The sequence below is a fragment of the Branchiostoma floridae genome, chromosome 7 (genome assembly GCF_000003815.2).
Source record: "Branchiostoma floridae strain S238N-H82 chromosome 7, Bfl_VNyyK, whole genome shotgun sequence".
NCBI lineage: Eukaryota > Metazoa > Chordata > Leptocardii > Amphioxiformes > Branchiostomatidae > Branchiostoma > Branchiostoma floridae.
Window position 1 is genome coordinate 12,902,805 of NC_049985.1, and position 23,345 is coordinate 12,926,149.

Here is a 23,345-nt window from a genome sequence, read left to right on the forward strand (position 1 = left end):
CTGCTTCATAATAGCCTCAAAAATGACTGGCATGCAAGAATGATTTGTGTGTGATGGTTTTAATTGATTTTAATACATGGGATTTAGCTTCACATACACTTAGACAAAAAAAGGTTGTTCTGACAGTAAACTGTCAAAGTGTTGGAAGGCCTACACTACAGTTCCATTGAGTACAACCATTGTATTATAAAGCTAATATACAAACTATGTGACTTAAGTTAGTCTTATGGGTATATGAAAATAAGCACAGATTTTGTCCCTTTTCCATTCCTTGGAGCGGTAGTGCTCCAGTATTGAGTAAAAAAAAGAAATGACCCCAGAAATAAGCCTTTACCTTTCACATGTCACCCATGTAACTTACACATACACATACACAGATTGCAGATACGTATTGCTTCACCAGGAGAGAATTACCTTCAACTTCTAGGCGCTGTCGCAATTTTCCAGTACATGTACATTTGGGATCTTCAAGGCAAAGCTTGCATTTCTTGTCTGGCAGTATTTTACATACAGTATATGAGTATAATGAACAGGGCATGGAGGGAGGGAGGGGGGCACCTCAGTAATCAGTACTTCTTCTTCTTGATGATCTCTGGCTTCCAGTTGACAGGGTGGGTCTCTTCAGACTGCAATATAAAATAATAACTTTCAAATTCATGTTTGACCAACTGTAGCAAAGAGTACACAAAGCAACATTTTTGGAAACTTATTGTCAGACTTCTAAGTGATAGGAAAGAAAACAGTTTGGCTAAGTCAGTATAAGCGAAACCGTTAACTTCTAGACTAAGGATTCCTCATGAAATACAAAAAGTCTTTCTAAGAGTTAGCTTTACCAAGAAGTTCTAAAAAGTAAGATGGTTAATTGATCTTACATAGGAAAGATAACGAGTTAGAATAAAGACAATTTCTAGACAATTGGTTCTACCCACCGCTGACTCGTCTTCCTTGTATATCTTGATAGTTTTGTCAGCCTCACAGTTCAGAAGCCGCGTACCGCTCAGGTCGAACTTGGCGGCGTAGATGCCAGACTCGCTGTCCAGCGACCCGGGCTGCACGGCCGAGTGGATCCGCTGGAAGTTATACCCTGTTCTCCAGTCCCAGAAGTGCAGGGTACCATTGTCAGCTGTGGAGGATAGGAAAGTAAAAATGTTAGAATGCTGATTCAATGCTGACTACTATTCATTTCAACTCTCCATCTTTTAACATTACATAGTTACAAAGTATGATGCACTAAAAAGCTGTAACTGACTCCAAGTTTATGATATCAAAGCCCTCTATCAGTTTCAACTTTAAGACATGCCTCCTATCATATCAGTTTCAACTGTGCTTTTTAACAGGCATAGCCCTAGCAAACTGTCAATATCGAATAAAAAAACAGTAGAGGATATAATTAAACTTCCCATCACTAGAATTACCAAAATCTCATCAGCCTCTCAAATGTTTAAGAGAACAGAAAAACAAATGGAACGGCAGATCAACCCATGGAGAACAATGTCCAGCATACCTCCAGAAACAAGCACGCCGTCCTGATTCAGGGCCAGTGTGTTGACGATGGCGTTGTGACCAGACAGGTTCTGTAGGAAGTTTCCATCAGGGAACTTCCACTGTTTTATGTTGTCTGGGGAGGCTGATGCAAACATGTAGCTGCAAAGGAATAGAGTGAAAAGGTAAAAAAAGATGATAGTCACCTGCTTAGTACATGAGCACCCTCTAGCAATTTGCAGAGGTACTACAGGTCAACATGATACATGACACTTTCATAATAAACATTGTGTTCCAAAATGTACATCACACATCATACAACTCTCATCTTAATTTCTGCCAGAATGAAAAGTTAGCCATTAACAGATTACTGGTTACATTTGTTGCATGTGGCTTTTTGTTACAAGTTGGTAAAATTCATGTAACGTTAGGTTACCAGTTTACGGTCGATTTGTTAACAACGCAGTTTTACAGAAATCGCACGGGCAGAAATGAAAAACTTTCCTTTTGAAAGATATCTTAGTCGGTCTGCCTCAACTTCTGTAGGGTATATAATATTTCTTCTGTTGGATTTATCGTCGTGCGAGCTTCTTCAATAAACAAGTCTGCAGCCAAAAATTCTTTCAGGGTGACCAGTTTACGGTCAGTTGGTTGTTTCTCACTGTGGTTATTTTTCTAAAGGCCATATAATTGATCATTTACCATAAAAAGTTCCCTAAGTAGTTCACTGAGATAACACGATGGATAATTGTTTACATTGGCGCCATGCGGTGCACTTTGCATCGCCGCTAAACGTACCGGTAAGTCATCTTTGCCCCAACAGAATGCCACTCCTAGCGCTATACTGTTCCACAACTTGCCCATTGGTACTCATGCATCGGCGACGCATTTATATGTTTCTATCACTTGTGTAGATAATTATTGGCCTTGAAATGCGTTCAGTATACATATGGCTTCCTCGCGCCGTGCCCTCCCCACATGAATTTGGCTAAAACAGCGCCCCTTAGCGATTTTGCCCTGCTCTCCAGTGCACCAAGCATGAACTGCATAGTCACGTGATGCAACATGGCGTTCGAAAACTACCGGCTCGGCGATGACAGTCACTTGTTTTCATGTAGTTTTTAAGACTTCCTTTGGATAACATACATAAAATCACCATGAATTCTTGAGATAAGAACTGCAGGTTTGGTTTCAGACGATGTTGCAATTGATATAGAGTTTGTAGGATTTAGAAAGAGGGGACGAAGTTAGCGGTTGAGAATTACGATCAAAACTGGGCCATCTGTAACAGTGTTCTACGATCATATATCGTCAATTTAAATTGTTGTCAGGCTTTTCAAACGTTTAGTTGGCTGCTTTACTGGATGCAAACATATGTCATAAAGAAGATACATGCACATAGATCCTGTATATGTACTTCTTGCCTACTGAAGAGAATTTTCTTTTTCACAATTCACCTCGAAGTCTGCACCGCCCATTAAAGTGACCGTAAACTGGTCCTGCACGTAAACTGGTAACCTTACGTTACATTGTACATTTTTCTCACCATTCCATTACAAAAGGGAGAAATGCACACATTATTTCTGAAGCTACAAAAAGTGACAACAGACAGTTAACATGACACACAGTGGTAGGTGACATGGCTTGGACTTACAGTTTTGGGTGCAGCACGATGGATCTGATACTCTTCTTGTGATTGGTCAGGGTTGCCCGTGTCTTTCCCGCCACCAAGTCCCACAGACGAATAGTGCAGTCATGGCTGCCAGTGATAATCTGAAACACAGACAACACTGTTAGTACCTACCAGTACCTGTAAGTACTCCTTGGTTCTCAAGACAATTTACAGTAAAAATCTAATAAGAGGTGAAGATGAAAACAGAGTGCTGGGAGGAAAACTTCAATCTGACCACTTTTGCTTCCTGAAACCAGACTTTCTTAAGACTGATTTTATGTTGCAATTCCAGTTCAACATGGTTTCTATCAGATCTCAGAATAAACAAATCAAACAGAAGCAAGGACATTACTAGTACATGTATATAGAAAACCTTTATGTACTTTACCTGTGGTTCAGTAGCCTGACACTTGACATCAGCTACAGTGTTGGTGTGTCCTGATAGGCAGTGGATGTTAGCTTTGGTCCGCATATCCCACACCTGGGAAAATAACACATCAGGCATCACAGTTACAAACATACACTAACACATCAGCCCTAGCATCAATGTGACATAGAGTAGAAGTGAAGGTAAAGTGGACGAGGCATGATGCTCTTTCATTAGCTAGTACTGCAATGCAGTTTTGCTATGGCTTGCATATTCAACCAAGCGCACTGGATCACCCTAATCTTCTCTAGGGAGGTTTGAAACCCTAAGCTCCCTCATATACAGCACTGCTGCTGCCGTTACGACCCCATCTGAAAGTTAAATCTAACTCCTTTCCAGTTGTGTTTAGATTTGGTTAGGAACCATAGCTGCCGGCTCCAAGATATAGAGAGGAAGCTACATAAAATACTGACAGTGTTCCATAACGTTTCATTAAGCAGGAGCTATACTTGAACATGTCTACAACACGGGTAACTAAAGTCCTACCCTTGCAGAGGCATCCCTCCCACAAGTGACCAGGACGTCTATGGTTGGGTGAAGATCGATGGCATAACAGGCACTAAGATGTCCATGGTAGTGTCGGATCACCTGTCGAAAGAAAAGAATGCAACAAAAAAGATTTTGTTATTGGTAGCATACAAACCATGCAAACAGTTAACCAATGTTGGTGGGCGACCAAGTGTTGTAAAGCTCTTGTGAAATTCATAAGAAATTCATTGGGCAAGGTATATAGTACATCGTAGTAAGTACTAAGTAGTTTAAAAATTTGCTTGAAATTTTCAAATACTCTATTCTATACAGAATGTCTTAAACTTCTCCAGGCTCCAAGATGTTGGTGCTGAAAAGTAAGTGATAGACCTGTCTAACAATTACTGCAAGTCTTGAAACCTTTGCTGTGATTTATTTTTGCAGTTTCCGTGGTGAATCTCCGAATCTCCAACACAAATTCATGACACCGTGAATATGTACCTTTTGCATGACTACTGTGCTGAACTGTTTCAACTGCAAATCGGAAACACTGCAAAAATCTTCTCTCCTGCCACAAAATAAGCAATGGGGAAAAGTAGATGAGTTTCTATAAATGTTCTATGACTGGGAAAGGTCTGTACACACCTTGTTGTACTCCAGGTCCCAGCACTTCACCTGCTTGTCTTCACCACAGGAGAAAAGGTAGGGTTGCCGTGGAGACACGACCACGCCCCTCACAGTGCTGATGTGTCCAGTCAGGGACAGCTTCAGCCGACCACTGGCCAGGTCCCAGATCTGGACATGGGAAAATACCACGGGAAATTGTAAATGATTGAAAGCAATAAATGTATGAAAGGATATACAGTAGCACAATAATATGAAACTGACAATGAGGTTACTGGTTGCTACAATTTTGGTGGAGAAATGCATACTTTACCATGCAACCTTGATTTGATATGACTTAGACTTAGAAGTAAGAGAAACAGTTTTAAGTCCTAGAAAAGCAGACAGTACACAACTACTTCTCCCTACCTTGATGACTCTATCATTGGACCCTGTGACAAACCACTGGTTGCCAGGCTCAAAGTCTAAACACCTGACCCAGCCGTGGTGTCCACTGATGACCCTGTGCAGCTTCCAGGGGGAGTGCCACTGGGGCTTGGGCATGGTGGGGGCCTTCCTGGGCACCAGGGCTCCCTTAGTTTTGTCCACTGCAACCAATGCCTAAAAGATAAAAAAACATGTTTGTTGAACTGAAAATACTCTTGTGGCCAAAGATATGTATGTAGGCATCATTCGGTCTCAAGAGACTATGGACAAATAAATGTGCAGCAAAATCATTCTTCATTCAGAGAGAAGAAATTAACCTGAACAGGCCTCAAAATTAACTTTTTTCCCTACTGTCCCAGCATTGTCCCAAAAATAAATTTCAACTGTCCCGAAGTAAGGATGGACTGTCCCAACCCTATTTTCAGAAATTATGTATTACAACAACTGTAAGTCAGAGTACGCACGCCTGACAACCGTGGGGCAGGCTTTTAGCTAGGAATTTTTTTTAGGGTGTACATCTGTAATGTGTTGTACTCTCCGCACTGCCGAAGGCGCGAGCATTGTAGGGGGGTCCGGGGGTTTCTTCCCCCGGAAAATTTTGAAATTTAAAGCCTCTGAAATGCTATTTCCTGCATTTTGAAGTAGAATATAGCCAAATTTTTGTCTTTGCTGCAACACTACTTTTGTCCTGAGAATGGGAGGTATGTGTTCTTGATTTGAGGTGGGTATGGCTTAAAGAATACATGAGGTAATTTTCAAGTAATATAACACTGATTCCTTACAATATAATGTTTCATGAGTTAATACATACAATCAGGGAGAGTAAATTAACCTTACTGCTAAAGGTGAAACTTGACTGTTACATATATAACAACAGCAAGCTAAAGAAGTCTACAAGAAAATCTGCAAACCAACAGAGGAGAAAGTGTAGCCAGGACTGCCAGGTACATCTTATATTTCTTTTGTGTATCTACTCTGTTAAGAACATAGCTGAAAATAAATGCACTGAAAAGTTACTTGTAGCCTGTAACATCAGCGTTTTAACTTTACACAGTACAGAAAAATGTGTACAAACATTTAATTCATTGAAAATATATAGCAGAAAAGATGTGTTCCAAGGGCAAATTAAGCGAAATTTTCTCAACAAACAACATCCATTTATCAATATTTTAACAATAAAGACTGCAACAAAAGTAATATCTCAAGTTACCGTGAAAAAATCGCGACCGCCGTTCAACATTTTCTACGAATTAAGTGCCGACACCGCCCCCCTCCCCAGTATGTCATCGTCACATTAGCTGTTGTTTTTCCCACATTCCACCGACAAACAAGCAAAAAAAACCTCCAAAACAATCCTATACATGTACTTATCACCAATGACTTCAGGCATTCGACGAGTTTTCGTCAACAAATCAAAGTTTTTACGCTTTCTTGCATGATTTTTCCCGCGAAAACAGCGGGGATATCAGATATTCCACCAATAATGGCGCCCGGGCGCGCTACGTCACGCCAAAATGGCCAATGGGGTGCGACTCTCGCGATTCGCGAGATGTGAGTGAGTGCGAGATTGCGCGAGACTTGAGGTAGAATCACCCAAAATGGCGGCTCAGTGCGCCCGGAATAGGCGAATTTTGAACTTTGAGCGAAGTTTCCGGGGGAAAATAAGGGCGTACCAAAGGCGTATATCCAAAAAACAGGTCGTACATTTTGCGACTTTTTTAGCGAAGGCCGTACATTGTACGGCTGTACGCATTGCTAGCTAAAAGCCTGCCGCGGGGAGATCAGACATTCTGATGTTGATTATTTTCCTATTGTCCCAAAAGTGTCCCAAAAAGATTTTTCAGTTGTCCCGGCCTAAATTTTAGTGGCCCCGGGACATCGGGACATAGTTAACTTCGAGCCCTGACTGAAGCCCAGGTCACATTGCTCATAGTGTACCAAATGTGTAGGGGATGACATACAGATATACAACACAGAACGTCACATAATATAGCACTATGTAGTTTCACAAGTTCAAGTCATAATGAGAAGATTTCACAGTCTCCCTTGTAAGGTAAGTACAGATGAAACCATACCATTGACCGTTCAGGTCCGTGGTGTCTGTGGATGTCGGCTACGCTGGCTGCAGTCCGCTCAGCCTCTAGTTTGGCCTGCGAGGGAGGCAGGGCCCGCATCACGTCTTGGATACCAGCATTGCTGGGACCTCGCACCTGTGCCATGGTGTCTGCACTTAACTCTACACCTGTGGACAACAGCAAGTTTGGAGTGCCAGAAAGTCAATGTACAATGTATAATGATGCTACACTGACACAGCAAGCATTTAGAGGTTGATGTGGTGTATAACTATAAGATGTAGGGTTAATTCAATATTTCACATATTTTAAGCAATATTTCAGTAGGGCATACCTGTACCAAGGTTACACAATACATGTATCATCTGTGTGGTAACAGATAACAGGTATTTGCAGGAGACTTTCCTTAAAACTAACCCTTTGTTTGTACTCGTTACCTACCAAACTGAATTAATTGACAGGATATAATTCCACATAATGAAAACCCACCTGGCACACTGGGGTAGGGATGGACTCCCAACATCACTGGGTTCTCTATCTGGAAGTCTGCAAATACAGTAAAATGTGCTTAGTGATCAAATTGTACAAATTACAGCTCAATCCACGGCAGATTTGAAAGGGTGAAGTTCAGAGCTTATACCTGGTTGATGTGGATCTGGGTAAGCGTTTGATGGCTGCTGTCTCTCTAGATGTGACTCTTCCACCATGTTCATCACTGGTCCATACTCATCATGTGCCTTACAGTTCCTCTTTACTGCATCACTGGGAATAACAAGGATGACTTGTCAGAATTCAAATCAAAAACTTCTCGGAGGCTTTTTCATTTGAACTGTCACTGTAGCTCATAATGGAACAGCTTAATGTGTGACAGTGTGAGATTAAAGCTTAAGGTGAGGGCCACTAACTTGAAAACAGCTCTTGTGTAGACATTGATTGATAGTTATACATGTCCATTACTCCATGTGTCTTTTGCCTTCAACTGTGAAGAATTACCCACAGTGCATGCACCATGCACAATGCTGAACTAGCTTATTTTTGCAAAAGTAATAACACAGGAAATGATCTATTTGTACAAGTTATGTTACAACTGTGAAAAAAAAAAAAAATCTTGAACTATTTGTGTTGTGTCTCTTGACTTGTTCTGTTCTGTTCTTCCGATAATGTACATCTGTCGAAGAGTCCGAAGTCGGCAATTATTGACATGTTTTGGCTAATACCAAACGGAGGTTTGCCAGGCCTCCGTCCGGGTGATTTGTAGTGAATCACCAACTCCAGACAGAATGGCCTGTTCCAAAACACACCGCACCATCACACGTGTTGGGGGTTCTTTAAGGTGACTTAAGTTAATACACCATAAGATTTATAATGACAATGGGATTAAGCATTCCTGCATTACAGTATTGTGGTACAGCCCACTATCTGAATCCACTGTAAAAACCTCCAATCCACCTACCTTGTTGCATCTCTTACCACGGGTTTTTCGTGGTCTGACAGGAACATATCATGGGTTCTCTTCAGAGACCTGAAGACTAAGGTATGTACGGAGTGCTTGGTAACCTCCTGTATAGAATAATAAGGGATTGGTTACAATATGCAGTCGGACAGCCTTGAAATTAAAAAGTGAAAAGTAAAAGACGTAGAAAATCAACAGCTGCCCCCCTCCCCATCAGAGAAGCGTGCATTTTGTAAGGGTACGTACCTCAACCATCTTGAATTTCTAGCTCGTCTTGGATCTTGATCGAAGTAAGAATTCTTCTAAAATAAACACTTGACCTGTTTATATATATTATGTGCCTTAAGGTCTGTACAAGACCTGGATATTCACTGTAATATGAAGAATTTGAACAAAGCGACAAAGTTTTTAGCTGGACGCCGCCATCTTCGCTTCACAAATCTCGTATGTCACGTGACTACATTTCACTGCAAGTTTCTTCAAAAGTGCATTAAAATTGCTAAACAAGAACAACTGTCATCTTGAAAATCTATCAAATACCACTAAAGTAAAAGGAATGTCTCATATAGCACAGAAGCCTCGCTGGGTTTACCATAAAAGATGATTTAATACAAAAAACAGTTCCACGAGATTTCACGAGAAGATAGAAATGACGTCATGGTAACCTAGTGACAAGGTACGCTAGTAGCTGTCTTGCATAATCTTTGAATAATGCCATAGTCTATTCCACAGTATAAATCTAGTCTTGCAATCAAATTTTTCTAGTAGCATGGAAAATATTAAAAAAAAAAATTCTGTGTTTTAAAAATGGCACATTCTTGAATGTTGTAGATATTTTTTAATATAATTTTGAACATTTGATTAGGCAAAAACTTCCGGTCAACTTTGGTCACCACATAATTTAAGCCATTACCACAACATTTCAGGAGGTGCAAAGACTGAAGTTACAAAAGACATACCACCATGGTAAGTGCAAATCTTGAATCTAATCCACCCAAACTGATGTGTTGCAGTTGATGGACAAATTTTTGTCTTCGATAAGTCATATAGGGTAACGTTTAGAATTCATTATTATGGTTTTCCTTGAAGTAACACAGTCATGACCCTGCCAAAAATCACTCCTGTCAGATAAAGTTAGAAATTCAGTGTGTTAAAAATTGTATTAGGAGGTATTTTGGTGCTTGGTATTTTGAAATGTATCTTTTTGTGCTGTACTGTCTTCTATAGGTTGCAAAGGTATTAATCTTTGTGAGAATTACACAAACCAAGTAAAAGTATACATATGAGAGAGATCTTTATTTGCATGTTCCTGCCCACGTGGGCAAAAATTCGATGTATCATGACCTACTGTCACTATATGTGAATCTGATTTGATCATGCCAAGTCCCAGTGTAACGTCATCTGTTTGTACTTTGTTCCAGTCTGGGGAGAAGTGTTCGGTTCAGGCAGTTGTAAGGTGCCGTCCCTTCACAGGTAACATCACATCACATCACAACAGACCTGAGTCAGCCTACAGAAGTGCCCTGTCTGGCAGAGACTGTCATTCTCTTATAGGACTGTTTAGCCATAGCCAAAGCTGTAGGGTTGATTTCAATTAGGATTTTACCATGGTCAACAGCAGTTTTTTAAATGGCCTTTCTGGTTTTACAATGTTTGACCCTTGTTATGACATTAACTTCATAAAGTGATAAAAGGGTAAAAATTCAGAAATCTATTAAAGCATACCACATTTAGGGATATAATGTTACTTGTAGTTAAAAAATAATGTAATACAAGAATCATTCAATTTCCCTTGATGTATTTGATAACATTTAATGCTTCTTTTTCTCATGAACTGTTGAAATGAAATGTGGCTTCATTACAGAGAGTGAGAAGGGCAAAAATGCCTCCAGAGCAGTGAAAGTCTCTGGTGACAAAGTTATTCTGCAGGGAGGGAAGGTGAGGATATTTTCTCTCTCTCTCTCTCTTTTTTTATGTCATTTTAGGTGAATGTTACAAGTATGTCACATTTTGTTTTAATTCAAACACACTGATTATGTGCTGTCTTTATTACAGGAGCAGACCTTCTCTACAGATGGGAGTTACTTCTGGGATGTTGCCAATGTAAGCTGGATATTACAAGTACCAATATTATAATTGTCACAGATAAGCTGGCCACTCCCATGTACATGTATAAATTGTACTACCTGTCAGTAGCATAAGCGTACTTAAGACTTTTGTTTCTTTGTGGCTGTATGATATGCAAAATGTAAATCTGTAGGTTTCTGCTTGGGGAACTATTATCACAATAGAAAGCTTGCCTTCTCCAGGCAATGTCACTGCTTGCTCTGATAATCACCATTGTCATCATCATCATCATCATTATCATCACCGCATGCTTGCCACATATTCTAGCTGCACAACATATGCTTTCCCAATTCTTTAGTGATGCTGTAGGTCCAAACTATTTGCTTGAAAAAAGTATCACAAAGCTTACCTTCTCTTGCCATTATCACTGCTTGCTCTGCATTGTATTGCTTCCCTTGCTTTCTCTGCTTGGCTAGGAACAAATACTACGGTGCTTCATGTGGGTATGTACAAGACACTTAGGCCTTTATTATACTTAGTTTTTATTTACTGATGTAATTTACACAGCTGTAATGATATTAAATCGGAAGCATCGACACTACAAATAGCATCCTCAATACAGAGTGTTATGATACATATTAAAGTATCATGGAGGCAGCGTATGTTGTTTTATTTAAGAAGTTGGGCAGTTTACAAAGCTGAAACAATACCATATAAAGGTAACACAGTGTGTACTAGTTGACGTCCCAATGAGGTCCCATCTTCTTCCATGTTGTTCCCATAGGGCCAGGTGTACAAGGAGAAATGTGAGTCTCTGGTCAAAAAGGTTGTGGACGGCTTTAACCTGACCATCATGGCTTATGGACAGGTAACACATTTTTAGAACCTTCCATTTACTTTGTCTTCTATGTACAATATCACTCCATGATAAATCACTGCAACATTTGAAAATTAGAAGGTAGTAATTATATTGGTTATGTTTTTATTACACGGTAAAAATATAATGAGGTGCAGTCATTCTAGTTTTTCCACAAGGTAATAATATGTCATCTGGTTCCCACATTTGTTTGTAGACTGGATCTGGGAAGTCCTATATCATGCATGGCACTGAAGAGGATCCAGGGATTGGACCACAGGTAATTATTCTATAATGTCATATTCTAGTCTACTGTTAAACAATAGAGATATATAAGATTAAGTTAGTGCATTATATGAAATACAGTAGATGTGATTTTATATGTAGAGTGACATTAACTGGTTTGAGATCACTTTCTTGTACTTTTACATGACAGTAACATGACTATGTTTACCATCTGCTGCCCAGGTGTTCCAGACTCTCTTCAGGCAGATTGAAGCTGCATCAGACAACAGGGACTTCTTTGTGTCCATCACCTATGTACAGGTACAGTACTTGTGCATGTGCAAATCTTCCACCTCAAAAAGAAGATCTCCTATACAGTGGGGAGATGTATTGGAGCATCTGTCATTTGCCATCTAAAATGAATTGCTATGCAAAGAACATGTTCAGTCAAACCCAGCTGGCTAACCACCTGTCACAGCCAACCACCTCCAGTCATAAGCTACATTAAAACAACCATGTCCAACTGTACACAGTTTTAGACCCTTGTAATGGTTTCTGACTCTTTGCAGATTTCTGAGAATGGCTTCATCGACCTTCTAAATCCCCATGGCAACGAGATGAAAGTGAGGCAACACCCTCAATTGGGCATGTAAGTTTTTAAAAGAAATGCATCCATTTTGCAGAAGATACTGTAAGCTTAAACTTGTGGTAGAGAAACTTGCCAAAAGCTGCACTTGCTTTCATTTAGATTAACAGATAATATCTGATTTTTTTCTCAGTATTGTAGAGGGTGCCTCTGAGATTGTAGCACACAACGATGAGGATCTCAACCGCCTGTACGACCAGGGGAACAGAGTCAGTGCCATCATCCAACCAGACCAGAAGGCTGGGTAAGGCTAATGTGAACTGTGAACTGTTTATTTTCCTCAATGTTGTTTGCATGTTTTCTGTAAAATGTGGAATCAGTTTTAGAAGTTTTGTACGAAAGTATCTTCTAAGCCTGTGGAGATTTGTGGTGATTTTGATGCATGTTACTTGTAGTATGCATTATATTGTTGTCGATGCTTTGTTTGTACAGATGTAACCTTTAAGTTAATGATTTCAAACTGCATTTAAGGCTGAGAATTCACTGTTTGCTGGTGTGAACAGAATGCACAGGGTGTTTTTTTTTAACATTTTGCGATAACTGTTTGCCACAGTGTTCATCGTGTTGCGATGGTTCGTGTGGAACAGAAGGACCTTAGTACGCTGGATGGACAGGGAGTGAGGTCACAGGTCAACCTGGTAGACCTGGCAGGGGCGGAGACCAGCGCCTGTAAGGGGTGAGTAAAACCATGGGGAAACTGACCATTGGTACATTACTTCAACAGTAGCTATAAGTACAAGGCCATTGTAGTTCAGTATGATATAAGTGTTGAAGTAAACATCAGATGATCATCACCTATAAGGACAGGATTTCTAAATTTTATATGCAGTCATTCTTTTACTGTCTCTTTGTGATTTGATGCATGTATGCCTATAGAAATTTATAGTACAGAGTTTTGAGATCGGTGTTTTTCAGAAACTAAGGTCAGTTCAAAATGTACCTTGTTTTACCTATGACAGAGTAAATGCCCTGCTGACAGCTCTTGGTGAGTCTAAGAAGAAGGACAGCAATGTGCTGTACAGGGACTCCCACATCACCCGTCTGCTGCAGGATGCACTGGGGGGGAACAGCTACACTGTCATGGTCGCCACCATCTCAGCTGCAGGTGAGTCAAGGTCACAGGTTTACCAGACCTTTTGTTTGTTTAATTAATGTTTAACTGTCTTTTAGGCATTACGCAACAGGCTTGCTCAGTTAGTACAAGCTACCTGAGTAAGACTAGACTGTAAGGTTTGATCCACTGACGCTGGGAAAGGCCCCTACTCTTTTCAATAAGTGAGGGATTTGAGGTGTGGCTCTTCTGAAATAAAGAGCCTTTGGTTTTACGTCCCATCTGAGAAGACATCCCTAGCAAAAAAATTATGCTCATTTTCAACGTATTCGACCTTCACAATTAATTGTTGATGATATGGCAGTAAACAACGTTATTTTTCTTAAAGTCGAAGTAAATGATTGTTGTGTCACCTAACATTGTTCTCTGTCCTCTCCTTCAGATGTCTGTGCAAGTCAGACACAGTCAACCTTGCAGTTGGTGCAGACTGCCAGGAAGATCACCAACCAAGTCAAGCAGAATCCAGTAAGGGTCTAGACAGTGTTATCAGTCTAGTCAGTGTTATCAGTATAAGAAAAATACTAGTACATGTATAGAAAAGAAGCTTCAAAGGTTATTTTTCCGCCTAAAATGTACCTGAGTCACAGTCAATATCTTCTAAACCATCGACTGTCATCTAAGAAAAAAAATCCATTTCAATGAATTGGCATTAGGTGGAATTTTGCAAAAATTTGTAGATGAGTATTTGACATGAAAGTCAGAAGACATGTACACATATATCTAATTTAAATTAGGTAGACCCTGAAAATGTTGTACACATTTGTGGACATGAGAAAGATTCAAGACCCGCTATTTTCCCAGGATGAGACCAGTACAGTTATCAGTGAGCTGCGTAAGGAGATCACCCGTCTCCGCACCAAGATCAGCAGCAGCAGCAGTCCCGCAGATCGCGATGATGTCATCAAGATGGAGGTCAGTGTTCTGTCCAAGTCTTATCACTTTATATGTTCAGACCAAGGCTGTCTCCAGCTTTGATTTGTTACTGCCCCACTCATTGGTTGACAGCCTATGATGTTAATTTTTGCTCTTGAATCTGCCATTTTTAGCAGTAATGAAGTTGAAATTTTTTTGATGGAAATTGCAAAATTTTTGTCCATTTAACAAATTTCTGTGCCTGGCTGTAGGGACAGGTCCTGAACAGGAGACAGCCCTGCTTTGGACACTTTGGATGTATATTTTACAAAATTAATATCATTTTTGATAGTCTTACATTACTTGATAACACCGCAATCCCAAAATAACTGAAGGGGCTGTTGACCCTTTAGACAACTCTACTGATGACCCATGAACTTGAACCTTACAGGAGCTTGTGAAGGATCTGCAGCTGGCAAAGAAACAGAGCTGGGAGGAACGGGAGAGGTTGTCTGACTCTAATGAGGAGGAGAGGAAGCACAACCTGGCAAACAAGGTAATGTCAGCAGTGGGAGAAACTGTTGCTGTAGAAGGACTGGTATTTGAACAGTGTAATGATGCATGCTAGAGGAGAACATACATTTGCTGAAAAGCTCTCAATGATGGAAATTCTTCAATATAACAAAAGACTCTTTTCATCTGGAAGTCCATAAAACATGTTTGATGATAGTGTTTACAAGTCGTGAATGTGCGTGTATCTTTTACTGCATCTCAGGGTATCCTCGAGTGGGTGATGGATGCAGTCAGGAGGGGGAACAAAGACACCAGAGAACGGATCCTACAGATCCAGAAGGATAAAGACAAGGTAAGATGTCTTCACTGTCAAGACTTGAAAATTTTTTTCAAAAAGAAAAAAAACAGAGCAGTGGTAGAACAGTTAGAGCTGATGATCTCTAGGCATAAATTGTTGTAAAGACTCTTTCAAGAAATAAGCTTAAATAAAGGAGAACTTCCCTTTCAAATAGAATAGTCCATAGCCCATACTCATAGAATACCGAGGACAAAAGCCTCTGATCTTTTCTTCCTTAGACTTGGAGATGAGCTAGCCACCTGTCTCTCTTTGTACAATACAGTCCAACAGTAGCATATGAAGTATAGAGCATCTACTGTCTCTGCCTATGCCATTGAACAAAGACCACATCTAGATGTTTGTGTCTAATCATCACCATGGATGTCTGTCTTGCCCTGTAGCTCCAGCTGGAGTACAAAGAGAAGCGTCAGCAGCTGGACAGGATGAAGGATGACCTGCAGGCCAAGATAGCCGATTACACCAAGATGACAGAGATGGGTTCGTCTGTAGTCTGGTCATATGCAAGTTATCTTGAAGCATAAAACCATTGGAACTGATAGAACTATTCAGCAACACAGAAATATGATGAAACGAACATTTTTTATCCTGCTTGAATCTCTTTATACAGAAAATCAAATGTCACTTTACAGAAAAAGTTGCCTTCTACCTGGATTTTATAATGAAATATTTACAGGAAAGGTCAACTATAGTCTATATATTATTAAATGTTGGGCTATTGGTCTGAGGTTGGTGAGGCAACCCTCACATTGATATTGATGTTTCATTTCATTAATTTCAGGTAAAGCTAAGGAGGATGAGACTAAGGCTCGTGTCGGAGCCATCCATGACCTGAAGGAACACCTGAAGAGGGAGACGGAGGCCATCAAAGACATCAAGAAACGACTGAAGGACCTACAGGAGAAACAACGGGCAGAGAAGGAGGTAAGAAGACATTTCCAGCAAACTAGCCTGGCTCCAAATGTACTGAAGTTTAAGAAATGGAGACACTGACTTGAGAATGACAACAATGTCAGAGCATAATACACTAGTCGCAGTCTGATGGAAACATTATCATGCTACAAAATGCTTGGTGTTGTCATGTATATCTGTTGCATTCTTGTTGTCCAAGTCATTGTTGAATATTTTCAGGAGGCTCGAGCCACCAGCTCTGCTCTGAAGGGGAACTCTGAGCTGAGGTACAGGATTGAGGTAAGCCAAAAGTTATATATAAAGTGTTTTAAAACACTTTTGTGAAATGTTTTTGAACAAGATGTAATGAGCAGATCATAGATTACTGAAGTAGATCTTGTGAAATTTTTTTTTCTTTTTTGTCTTCTTGCAGGCCGAGGAACGTCAGAAGTTTGAGGCTGAGAACCGAGCCATGATTAAGGAGGAGCTGGACCGAATGAAGATGGAACTGGAACAGGAGAAGGCAGAGATTCAGGTATGAAGGGCCTGGTGTTGAACATGTTTCATGTAGACATGCAATAAAATACACTGTTGATACAGGTGTGTTTATAAGGTAATCAAGAATGCAGAGTTTTCAGCTAGTTTATGTTACATGTTTATTTGTTTACATGTACTTTGAATGTGCTACCAGTATATTTGAACCCTTTGTTAATCCTTAGAAGTCCACACTCAGATGTACATAGATGTCTTGTCACTGTTTAGTGAATTCGCAGTAAGAGATATTGTGTCTTACAGCTGAAGGAGGCCCAAGGAGTGCAGTATACAACCAAGGATGCCGTGCAGTTGGAGATGCAGCTGGCTGAGATGAAGGCAGAGAAGTCTGTCATCACTTTACAGGTATGAAGGGTTTCAATGCAATATGTTGTTTAAACCACTCCTTCACAATCACATAGAGAATAGGTACAGGTACATGCATGAAGTTTGACCAGATTATCAGAGTGTACTTTTGATGCATCTTTACAGCTGCAGTCATTAGAGCAGGAGAAGAACATGCTGGAAAAGACAATGGAGAATACTCAGAAGGCTCACAAGGAGGAGATGGAGATACAGCAATTGCAACATTTTCAGGTGGGAAATCATTACTGTAACAATGATGCTGCTCCCCAACTCATTGTTACTGGTTACTGATTGCTAAGTACAGTTGATCCTCTCACTGCTCACTTATGTCTCAAGTATCCCACATAACTACTAAGTTTCCTATCATGGCAAGGCTCTCGTATTGTCATTTTAGCCAGAGTTTTAATCCATAAGGAGAAACAAATGTGCAACAATTGTCAACAATATAGTGTTTCAATTGAAAATGAATATAATATTGTAATAATTGTATTTCTTTTGATAGACATTCCGTAACTTTCGCGAGGTGTTTGAGGAGCAGAAGGCTGCGCTGGAGGGGCGGTACAGGAAACTGCTGGAGGATGCCATACAGGACGCTGTCTTCCTGTCCGACAGGAACTCAGAACTGGAGCAGGAGAACCAGGCTCTCAAACAAGGTCTTACACCTTTGTTTTGCTTTGTCTTTGAACAGATAGATAAACTGTGGTATGAGAATACGTCTTCTGTGAGGAGAATAGGTGTAATGATATCTTATAGTTTACTACCTTTTGGAGCAAATTTAGTTCATGTACTTAAAGAACAATGGGTAAAGCTAGTTTTATTTACATGAGGTTTTTGAAACTTTCATTGATGAAAAGATAACAAGCATCTTATGATACCATTGTTTTGTCATGCTTTCATGCAGAGGCTGCTGTACTGAAGGACAGACAATATCGGGTCATTACAAAGTCATTATGCACCGTTTGTGGTGTTAGCTGTAGTAAAATTATTACATTAAGTTATTGAATTAACATATTTGTTTATATTAGTTTATTGAGTATTCACTATTAATACTTTTGTTTCAATAATTGACATTTTGATAGTCAAAGTTGTTTTCCAGGGTTTAATTACACAATCACAGTATCTCCATTTGGAAAGACTAAAAGCAAAACAAAACAGGTGGTTGAAAATGCACAGAAACAATTTACATCCTTTTTGGTATCCATTACACGGTCACTTATGATACCCTTTCCTTACAGAGCTTGCGGAGATGAAGGATGAGATGACCATACTGAAGGGGGCGGGGGCAGGCAGGAGGAGCCGTCCCCCTACAGCATCCTCCACCAGGTCCGCAGCATCCTGATGGACCAGTCATGGACCATGAAGGGGAGAGGATGAAATTCTGCATGAGAATTGTTGTCATTTTTGTTAAGAGCTTAGCTGGGAGATGAAATGAAGTGTATTTGTACAATTGGTATTTTGAGACGTACACTTTTTTATACATTTGTATAACGTGTTAACTCCTGTTCAGATACTATGGCACTAGTAGGCAGTCTCTTGTACTACATATACATGTATTTAGAATGTGACACCTGTCAATTTTGGTATAATGCTAGTATATGTATTCTACTCTCGGCCAGACTGACTATGCTGGCTATTATACTTAAAATAGGGAGTTTTGCTACCAGGGTGTTTGGTCGGCTCTGGAGAGGGAATGCTATGTAGACCTTAACATGGACTGACTAATGTTTCCTCAACTGGTCAAAGATAGATGAATTTTTAAATTTTTAAAAGGTCTAATGCTTAGATTTTAAACAAAACACAATGATAAAGAATGGGATCTATGCAATTAGAAAACACATCTGACAGCAATAATTACACTCCCTTTTTTGTCTATGATAGGTGTACAAGCAAAATTACTCCTGAAAAGGGAAACAACATAGAATTGATGTATTTTATATTCATCACATTAAATTCTTGTATATTATAACATTTTTTGCACTTGCATACTAGCGTACTTCTGTATGTCACCCATGTATATATTATGTGATTTTTTATCTGTTGTGTGTGTGTGTGACTTGTAGAACACTTTGTCTTCAAATACTGGAGAGAAGATACATAATGGTATGAATGCCTGTGGGTCCACACTAAAATAATAACTATTAGAAGTTTCTGTTGTTATGGGCAATTTGTGGTTAGAATATGAAAATTTTGCAATGTCACTCTGATCACCTGTCAAATTTATGTTATGTATCCAGCGTTTGATGGCAATAATAGACTTTATATCTGGAATTGAAGTATTTTTAGTATTTGATATTGTCCAGCACAAAACAAATGAATGTAAATATATGACAATGTGAACTATGAGATGCAATAATCTTAGTATGTAAAGGGATATTTTTATTACATCATCACAGTAGCTGTTGAATAAAAAGTTGTTTGCACTTTTACATCTGCTGCTTTCTATGAGTCCTGTGTTGTTTGTGGTTGTAGAAATTTGGCGCCGAAATTTCAAATGTTCTGAACTTTAAAATCTCCAGTCATATTGACATTTGTAACTTATTTCCAACTTATCTGCGTCATTTTATCACATTTCTAGCACTAATTAACAACGCCAAAGTAAGCCACGACCAAATTCACTTACTTCCGGGTAGCCTACCGGAAGTAAGCCGGCCGTAGATTTCTGAATCGACCGTTGCGGTCGCAGATCCTCGGAGCTTCGCGGGGACTTTCAACAAACTTCAGTAACGATTCGAGCGAACCACCGAACGCGTTCTAAAGCACACTTTGGTTCGTCGGAGAGTTGGATAAAATGGCGGACAACTCAAGCGGCGGAGGGAAGTGCGCACATTTCGAGACGTTCTCGCGGCACAACAAAGTCGTATCAATACGCTGTAAATATTGCTGTGCAGTGTAATAAGGTAGACTCAACTCATAATGTAGAAAAATGGCCGAAAACAGTGACTTTCTTTTTACCTCCATGAAATGTCATGGAGGTTATATTTTACCCCGCGTTTGTGTGTCTGTCTGTCTGTCTGTGTGTTTGTGTGTGTGTGTGTAAACAAGATAACTCAAGAACGGCTGGGTGGATTGCTTTCATACTTGGTGTGTTGGTAGTGTGTGATGAAAGCTGGAAATGATTAGATTTTGGGCCCTCTAGCGGCTCCCCTTGGTACTGCAGCGCAACTTCCGGTTTTGCTATCTCGGTGTTCTGAACATGCTATGGTCACGATTTTTGAGTGTTAGATAGCTCTTGTGCTCAGGAAGAAATGACATGAGTTTGGGCCCCCTAGCGTCTAGTTTGGGGATAGCAGGGGCATTTTTGTCAAAAACTTCTGAAGAGGATAACTCAAGAAGGGAACAACGGATTTTCATGATTTTTGGTATGTAGGTACCTTAGACAATGTTGTACACGATAAGATACTAATTATGCAAAATATGAGTGCATTTGCATAATTAATGAGAATATTCTATAATAGCAGTTTTTTCAATGTATTTCTTGTTTCAGACATGCTATGGTCTTGACATTTAGGTGGTAGATAGCTTTTAGTGCCTTGACATATTGGGGCAACTTTCAGCCCCCTAACATTTAATTGTGGAACTGCAGGGGCATTTTTGTCAAGACACTTCAAAGAGGATAACTGCAGAAAAGAACGACGGATTGGCATCATTTTAGGCATGCAGGTAGCTTGGGCAAAGATGTTCATAATGATATGCATGTTATGCAAATGAGGACTTAATTTGCATAATTAGTGAGGAAATTGTATAGTTCCATTGTTTTCAATAACTGGACCTCAATACATGTAACACATGTTAATTATAATAGGTGGAATATAAGCAGATACCAAATATGGTAATGAGGAACTTATTTGCATAATTTATGCAAAAATTGCAAAACCACTTTATGATTAATAATGGGAATTTTATAATTGTGACATGTGTATGTTAGTCAATGATGAACAACACCAGGCATAAATTATATTAATGTGTTAGTCAATTGCATGAAATTTACGAAAGCTCTAAATTTTCATGGAGGTATGAGGTCGCCGAACTCTAGTTTACATTATGTCCCTTTAACCAAATTACACCCCATCTTAATGTACATGTAACATGTGCCTGGAAAACCTGACCTATTTAGTTTTAGGCTTTTCACTGGATATAGCAAAACATACCTGTACTTTGTCCCCACCCTCAGCCCAAGGATCCTTGCTCAATCCAAATGGAATATCAGTAACATTATAACGTTACAACTCAGGAAAATGTTGATGATGATGACACAGTAGGAAGTTTCCAAAGAGACATAATTACATTGACCATAGTAACTTCCCAAACTTTTGAACTGCTATAATAGATCATAATATAATGCCATGGTTCCCTGTATAGATCTAAGGCCACACTGACTCAATTTTATGGATGACATCTGCATGCGCATTGATGTTTGCCTGTTCTAAAAAAAAAACTGGCTACACGTGCCCCAATAGCATCCCTTGTTAGTCAGAATTTTATGCTTTCCAGAGGATCTGCTCTCAAGGGTGGGTGGGGGCTGGGGCACTCGGGCAGGGCAAGGGGCCACAGCACCCTTGTTCTTGTCTTCAAACAAGAATGGCAATAAAAAAAAATATTATTGAAATGGAGATGATTGTCTTACTAAAAGTGAACATAAGGCAAACCAAGCCTGGGAAATAATGGACTGGGTGTCACATGTTAAGTCATGTGGTTTAGCAGCGTTTTTTTTAAAATCTGGACCTTTTCTTCTTTTTTTTTTTGCCCTCGCACATTAGTTTTGGGGTCTCCAGAGGATGTCAGTGTGGCCTAACTGCAGTCTACAATAATAGTTCTACCACATGAATACCACCATTCAATAAAAGGAGCTTTTAGAGTAGTTAGAGTTCTTCTGGCGCAGGTAGGAACATCTGGTTCCAATTTAGGTTGCTCTTCAGATTTGTTGGATACTATCCAAGTTCATTGTCAAAGGCTTTAACAGTTTGGCACTCTGCCATCTTTCATTGTTGGTTGTTTTGAGAAAGGCATGCAGCAGGCCGTTGAAGGTACATTCCTAACAATTACGCAATCCTCATTGTAAAAGATTTTCTGAAGTGCCCTTAAAATCATATATAAAACCGTCAGAACTCAATTCAAGCTTCGCGCGTTTTCCAAAAATTTGCATAATCTGGAGGATTACGCTGGCCAATCAGCTGGGATTATTACCAAAACATGACTAGATGATCGCTCGACCGACTGCGGGTGATGCAGGTCACACAGGGACGAAACTTTGCCATCAAAAACAGCTTTCAGCCGGCTCGTTGAACGTCTGCCAGGGGAGACCATGGCCACGATCGCCGTGCAGAGGCTGCTGGGCGCCCTGCGCGGGCTGGCGGGCTGGTGGTGGGGTCACGCCGCGGCGGAGACGGGCGAGCTCCACTCTTTACAGGTCAGCTAACTTCGTAACCTTACACACTGTTTTTGTAACGACAACGCCCCCCACCCCACAACCCCCTGGCTTTGTTATGGTTTCCTTTTCACGGCGATTGTTTCACACGTAATTACCGTAACACACAATCAACATATTAGTGTCCCAAATGGGTCGTGATCGTGGACCTAGATCGGTCCCAGGTTTGCACACATGTGTAATGACCGCACATGGCGTCACTCCAACCCCTCAGCAGCTTCGTTACTTGGTAACGTCGTGTCTTGTGGTATTGACAAATATTCCAGGCACACTTCGTGTATGTTTTTCATGCCCTAATTTCCCTCTAGACCTCTTGCCAGAAGTGACCTGTCCTCAGGGATCTGTTTATGTGGCCACTAATGAATTTCTCCTTAGGGAAGAAATGGTAGTTGCTGTTTTTGTTTGGGAGATCCCGGAATCGATTATGACACTGAAGTAGTCTTTTAATTGGTAATAAACACAATGTCAATAGATTTCCACTCCATGCCCACCCCAAATACATTGCCTTTTCCAGTCAAGATGACCCCACACAGGTTTTCTTTTTGATACCTCGGCTATCTTTTTTTTTACTAACTTAATATGTGACAGTGAAAACTAGTAAACATTGATTATTTATGATGTGTTTTATGTTTAATTGACAAACTTTTTAATGGTTACGTGCCTCATAGAACTGCAATCATTGCTTGAACATTATGATATATCACACAAATGTCACAAGCCAAAGTCACATGTAGGTTGAGTGGACCCAATCAGCTATTAGAAAATTTGAGGCTGATAATGGATGGCAATGAAATAGCTTGCTGGATAGGTGATATCTATCACCTCAGAAATGTCTCGCTGTCAGGGGTGTCCCCAGGATTCATGCCTTCATCTCAGGAATGAA

The 23,345-nt window shown here is 40.1% G+C and overlaps 3 protein-coding genes across 3 annotated transcripts in view; 2 read left to right on the forward strand and 1 right to left on the reverse strand.

Moving 5' to 3' along the window:
- Positions 1 to 43: 43 nt before the first annotated feature.
- Positions 44 to 9,213, reverse strand: LOC118419780 (pleiotropic regulator 1-like). Its single transcript, XM_035826373.1, has 13 exons — positions 8,871 to 9,213; positions 8,625 to 8,731; positions 7,812 to 7,933; positions 7,661 to 7,717; positions 7,175 to 7,341; positions 5,082 to 5,273; positions 4,695 to 4,844; positions 4,068 to 4,169; positions 3,543 to 3,635; positions 3,137 to 3,255; positions 1,505 to 1,644; positions 930 to 1,123; positions 44 to 626 (listed from the first exon to the last, which is right to left on the reverse strand). Exons 1-13 carry the CDS (start codon positions 8,877 to 8,879, stop codon positions 567 to 569), a joined length of 1,512 nt encoding a protein of 503 aa, XP_035682266.1. The 5' UTR covers positions 8,880 to 9,213; the 3' UTR covers positions 44 to 566.
- A 269-nt stretch (positions 9,214 to 9,482) lies between these two features.
- LOC118419778 (kinesin-II 95 kDa subunit-like) lies at positions 9,483 to 19,463 on the forward strand. Its single transcript, XM_035826366.1, has 23 exons — positions 9,483 to 9,590; positions 10,046 to 10,097; positions 10,489 to 10,562; positions 10,680 to 10,727; positions 11,476 to 11,559; positions 11,765 to 11,827; positions 12,016 to 12,093; positions 12,342 to 12,421; positions 12,552 to 12,662; positions 12,972 to 13,094; positions 13,378 to 13,523; positions 13,912 to 13,994; positions 14,331 to 14,441; positions 14,833 to 14,937; positions 15,157 to 15,246; positions 15,633 to 15,729; positions 16,031 to 16,173; positions 16,381 to 16,440; positions 16,574 to 16,675; positions 16,936 to 17,037; positions 17,164 to 17,268; positions 17,540 to 17,690; positions 18,273 to 19,463. Exons 1-23 carry the CDS (start codon positions 9,588 to 9,590, stop codon positions 18,374 to 18,376), a joined length of 2,115 nt encoding a protein of 704 aa, XP_035682259.1. The 5' UTR covers positions 9,483 to 9,587; the 3' UTR covers positions 18,377 to 19,463.
- A 2,697-nt stretch (positions 19,464 to 22,160) lies between these two features.
- The window catches only part of LOC118419785 (cGMP-dependent 3',5'-cyclic phosphodiesterase-like), a gene marked incomplete at its 3' end in the record, with an annotated part of 53,112 nt that continues 51,927 nt past the window's right edge, over positions 22,161 to 23,345 (forward strand). The window contains 1 exon segment of the mRNA XM_035826381.1: positions 22,161 to 22,444. Within this exon segment, the coding sequence (XP_035682274.1) occupies positions 22,340 to 22,444 (105 nt within the window).

Excerpts from the sequence above, each read along its gene's own strand:
- LOC118419780 (XM_035826373.1), bottom strand. Across the intron at positions 3,256-3,542 it reads GTCAGGCTACTGAACCACAG|ATTATCACTGGCAGCCATGA; the intron begins GTAAAGTACATA and ends TCTGTGTTTCAG. Across the intron at positions 627-929 it reads ACAAGGAAGACGAGTCAGCG|TCTGAAGAGACCCACCCTGT; the intron begins GTGGGTAGAACC and ends TTTATATTGCAG.
- LOC118419778 (XM_035826366.1), top strand. Across the intron at positions 10,728-11,475 it reads ACTTCTGGGATGTTGCCAAT|GGCCAGGTGTACAAGGAGAA; the intron begins GTAAGCTGGATA and ends TTGTTCCCATAG. Across the intron at positions 12,422-12,551 it reads CAACACCCTCAATTGGGCAT|TATTGTAGAGGGTGCCTCTG; the intron begins GTAAGTTTTTAA and ends TTTTTTTCTCAG.